The sequence below is a fragment of the Etheostoma spectabile genome, chromosome 1, assembly GCF_008692095.1.
Source record: "Etheostoma spectabile isolate EspeVRDwgs_2016 chromosome 1, UIUC_Espe_1.0, whole genome shotgun sequence".
In the NCBI taxonomy this organism is placed as follows: Eukaryota; Metazoa; Chordata; class Actinopteri; order Perciformes; family Percidae; genus Etheostoma; species Etheostoma spectabile.
This window is the reverse complement of record NC_045733.1, coordinates 28,955,772-28,961,020: the sequence shown is the minus strand read 5'-3', so window position 1 is coordinate 28,961,020 and position 5,249 is coordinate 28,955,772. Positions and strand designations below refer to the sequence as shown.

Below are 5,249 nucleotides of genomic sequence, written 5' to 3'. Positions count from 1 at the left end.
GGCACAGTTTGTTTTTGTTGCCGTTTGTAGAACCTGGGCTGTCTACAGAGACTGTGTTTGTTTTTTTACAGTGTGTTCTGAGGACAGGCAGCTCACGGATAGAGAGGAGATCGTTTGCGTGTGACAAGAAATGTTGGAGCCTCAAACCAGCGTGACATCGCTTAGAGCACCTTTGAGAACAACAATGGTAGCGAGTAGTATTAAAGACCAAAACTCTGCGTAAGGAGGTTGGTTGGGGTGGTGGATGGGTCAAACAACAAAGGACTTTTACCCAGGAGACCGGAGTCCGTGTCCGGTTTTTGTCTTGCGTGTGTGTCACTGAAATGTACATTCTGTAATCACACCCACCATCTTTTTCTAAACTTAACTGTCTGGTTCTTGTACCGCGTGTTAGTTTAAACATACCTCGTGACCCAGAGCGTCAAAAAGTGACGCCAAGAGTTCCGACCCAGAGTGTCTAACTATGATGCTAAAGGAGACTTTTTCCGTCAGAAATAAACACCAGAGACACCTGACCAAGCGTCAATTTTTGGCACACTGTCTTGTTCTTGTGTTGCATGTCAGTTAAACGTACGTCCTGACCCAGAGGGTCATCGAGTGACCCCAAAAGTCCCGACCCAAAGCTTTATAAAGTGACCCAAAGAGTCCCGACCCAGGGTGTCTAAATCTGATGCTAAAGGAGACTTTTTGGGTCAGTATCAAACGTCAAAGGCACCTGACCAAGCGTCCCTTTTTGGCGCACTGGGAGTGAGAATGTGTTGCCATCAGAGCTCACCAAGCATTGTTAAGTCCACCTCATTGCCGGGAAAAAAATGGTGCTAAATGACGTTTAGGATGTTTGCCTTGCTAATGCCAAAGCCTGTTTCTGTCTGTCTGGAGTCGGGCGGTTAATCCAGCCTGCATCCCAGGTCCAGATATCAACACGATTTTAGAGGGCCATGGGGCGAGACTGGCTGTCATGCTCCAGGAGAGCAGCCTTTGCTCTGCACCTACTCCTTTCATGAAGGCAGCGGGAGCGGACATGCACGCAATCTGTCGAATTTCCTAAGCTGTATTGAATCGGACAACAAGAGAAACGTGTTTGTCTGTTGTTATCATAACCAACCGTTCTCTTCTGATTTGTTGTTGCCAGGATTTATGAGCGGGTGATAGACCCTCCTCAGATGGAGCTCACCCCAGGCAGTGGAGTGTGGCTAGGCCAGCACAGCCACAAGCATGGACTGTTCAAGGTAAGACTCTGCAGATACACACACACACATACACACACACACAAATGTTCTTTAAATTCATGATCGCCTGGTATAATTGGCCAGATTTGCAATAGGTTGTGGGAAGAGAGCCAAGTGGAAGATACAAGAAAGAGGTACTGAGGGCTCCCAGAGGAACCGCAACAAGCTCAGCGCATGCTTTGAAACTCTTATTCCCATGCCAATTACAATGTTGTAGTCACTGGAAATTTTCTCAGGCTCCTGCACGCGCTCATAGCAAGGAGGGGGATGTGGCTGAGGCTAAGTGTCACTCATAAAATGACTAAGTGGATAAAGGCAAATAATAGTTATTATTACCAATAACAGTTTGACAACCAGTCTGACAAGTTCATAAAATCAAACTGTAATGCAGCCTTTAAAACACTTATTCCATGTTACAGTATTACAATATCCAAAATCAAAGACAATATCTAGTCTCATATCACGATATTGATATATTGCCCAGCTCTACTTTGAATTACTTTAGCCTGGCATTAAGACTGAGGGCCCACTCAACAAGCTCAGTCGAAAGTCTATAATTCACCTTGCATCTCATTTGTTTAAACTGGACACAAACAGAAATGTTGTGATGTCGTTAAACAGGGAGTGTGGGCCTTAACTTGGTAACCAGCACCCAGACAAGTTGTCCAGGGGCACTTTAAAAAGACACGCACACGCACACGCACATACACACACACACACACACACACACACAGGGAAACACACTCAGAACCGAGAAACACACAGACTCCCACAGACTCACGCGCGCACAGACAGACAGACAGACAGACAGACAGACACAGATATACTGTACACACACACACACACACACACACACACACACATTCTTAAACAGAGAAACAGATCTGGACAGAGACAGAAAGAGAGAGAAAACATATTGTGCAACTTTACATTGCTGCTTCTTTGCTATTCCCCTCACACTTTCTCACCTTCTCCCGTCTGTAACCCGCTAAAGACGAGGGGATGAACCAAGCGCACCGTACTTACGTCTTCTCATATCAAAAGCCGAGAAGGGGGACAAACTTGGTGGGAAATGAGAGAAAAACAAATAAAGAGACAAGAGGCCAATAAAAGTAACACTGCAGAGGAGATAGGAGGTGAAATTAAACTGCAGCTGCAATCTTTCACATTCAGGACTGAGGAATAGAATACTGATAAGAGGAGCTAACTAGGCCTTTTTAAATAAAAACATACTGAGCCCCCACAGTGGCTGGAGACAGTCCTCGTCCTCTTCCCGCCTCCTCCCAGGAGCCACTCCATCTCAAGCGGCAACTGTAGTAAATTATCTTTATCTAGAATCCATTGTGCCAAGGATGCTGACTCCTCAGGGACACTGCGGCTCGTTTGGATCCTGTGCTTTTGTGAAATGTGTTATGATTCATGCACCACAGGACAATAATGAATCTACAACGGACAATGATAAAAAGCTTGAACATGTTGCAAAAGGCAGCATAATGAAGGAAAAGCCAAACCTGGACATGAGAAGTTCTTTTACTCTCCCTGTGCCTTGTGTCTCCACTGTTCCCTGGTTGTTTAAATTAGTTTGTCTATGCTCTTGTTCACATCTTTCTTCTTTCTATTTACATTTTTTTTTTCCAATTGCTAAAACACACTTTTGCAAACTAGGCTGGTTTTATCAAACTACTTAACACAATTCACAAAAACCACACACCCAAACTGATATACAAAATACCTCATATATATATATATATATATATATATACAACTAACCTCATATCTATATTTATTATTATTATATGAGTATTTTGTATATCAGTTTGGTGTGTGTTTTTGGTGAATTGTGTTAAGTAGTAAGTAGTATAGATATATATATATTATATAATATATATATATATATATATATATATAATATCCTGCAAAATGAAGCTCTGTGACCAAAACCACATAAAGCATTATAAAAATCAAACTTTTGCACCAAATGACATACACTTCATTTATATTACCAGATTTTTGTCTAACCAACACACTGTTGGGCATAATGGAAAGCACTCTCATCATAAGTATGCTTTGCTATAATACTAAACTAGTTCACATTGTAGAACATTCTTCAGATGCCCACATGCTGTTGAAAGATTTTATTTATTTATTTTATTTTTCACAAGTAGATATATTTCATTGTACTGAACAAGGAGATACAACTATAAAACATACATACATACATAAATACATTACTGAAAAACTAAATTGCAGAAAAAATATATAGAAAAAAAGATACAAGAAAAATAATTTTGTTGCACAGCTGAGCCTTCCATTGTTGTAAAAAAAAAAAACTGGGTCCTTTCATATTGCTTACTTCCTTATTGTAGTGGTAACAATTGCATTGAAGTGTTTGGCCAGATGGCATATTTAATTGGCCAATTAGCTCACGTAGTGTCATTTTGAATGGCAGTGTTTTAAAACGACAAACATGTGACTTTATGTCAGATTGTTGTACCTTTTGCAGAGAACCATGTCCAGTGCATTTCAAAAGTGCAATTTTTGAATTGTAAAATGTGTGTAAAGCAGAAAATGTGGTGAGACTTGAGCAGAGGTTTTGCCCTGTGCATCAGTTTAAATAATTGTGCTATGCATGTCATTTTAATGTGCTAGCAATTGGAAAAAACTGTAAACATTGTACCATCCACAGCATAATCTTCTCCTTCATACCTAATGTTCAAACCTTGGACCAGTAGCACACCAGTTCAGACTTGGGTTAATAACCCTACTTCTAAATGCAGAATGGGCAAAAGCAAACTCATGGGAGGAATTGGAAAAAGTCAGTATATTTCGGAATAAATATCAACTTCTTTATGAAAAGCAGAACTTCCAAAATTGCTGAATATTTTCCTAATGATGCTGTGAGGCTCCACATTCGTAGTAAATAATGGTGTACATTAACCCCTGAATGTACTGCAGAAAGGATTTGGACTTACTGAATATTTTGCATAAATACATTATATTTTCATTTAATGCTGTTTATATTTAGTAGTTTTTTTTTTGTCCATCCATTTCCTCTAAGAATGGTTAAATTAAACTCTGGCTAAATAAGATTCTACCATGTTACTCCTTTCATTTCTAAAGAAGCCATACTGTTTCCTTCCATCATTATTCACCATGGAATAAAGTCTGCACTGCCGAGATGCTATTTTATTTTCTATCCTTGTTATGTGAGGAAGTCTTGTGCTGCAGTGCATGCTTCTCTCAGATTTGAGCGTGTAATCTACACAGTGAATGACATGTACACAACATACTCCGTGTGCAATTTGATAGCTGATACCCCAGACACTTGCAGCCAAAATGCACCACAAAATGTCAACTGTCACTGACTCTCATTTGAAATTAAGGTGAATGCCATAATCTTTGGGAAAGATCAAACAAATTTGTTCTTAAACCCATCTTTCCCAAAGATTATGGTATTCACCAATGTTTTCTTATTTGGGATTTGTTCCTAGGTAAGAACAGCTTCCATGTACATTCAAGAGCACTCTTACACAATGTTGAGCAAGTTACTTCCAAAATGTAATACATTATTGAGTACTAGTTACTGTCATTTAAGAGTAATTAGATATATTACAAAATGAATGTCTCTGAATTGTAAAGCTTTACTTAACTTTTGCGTTACTTCTGAGTTAATTTCACCAATATAAAAGTGGAAGTATGACTTGGCAGGTAGCTTGTGAATTTCACCACAGGAATAACAAAGTCTCATCTTTAGCTACTATATACATCATCATTTATGCATATTATTAGTATTATTAATCTAAATCTGTAAAGTAACTAAAGCTATCAAGTAAATAGTTAAGTAAAGCGTACTTGACACTGATCTGTGGTGGACTAGAAGTGGCAAGATGGTCAGAAATGTTTTGCACGGCGTCTCGCTGTACATTTTGTTGGTAAGTGTGGGACGTTCGAGTCACACGTGTCTCGTTAAACAAGGAAATTAATTAGCCTACGTACGTGTGACGTCAACCCGTTCTCATT

The 5,249-nt window shown here is 39.5% G+C and overlaps 1 protein-coding gene across 1 annotated transcript in view; it reads left to right on the top strand.

Annotated features, from left to right (window-relative positions):
* The window catches only part of LOC116693743 (protein kinase C-binding protein NELL1), a 296,583-nt gene that overhangs the window by 90,948 nt on the left and 200,386 nt on the right, over positions 1-5,249 (top strand). Inside the window, exon 5 of the mRNA XM_032522965.1 lies at positions 1,133-1,229. Coding sequence (XP_032378856.1) covers positions 1,133-1,229 — 97 coding nt within the window. The remainder of the gene's footprint in view (positions 1-1,132; positions 1,230-5,249) is intronic.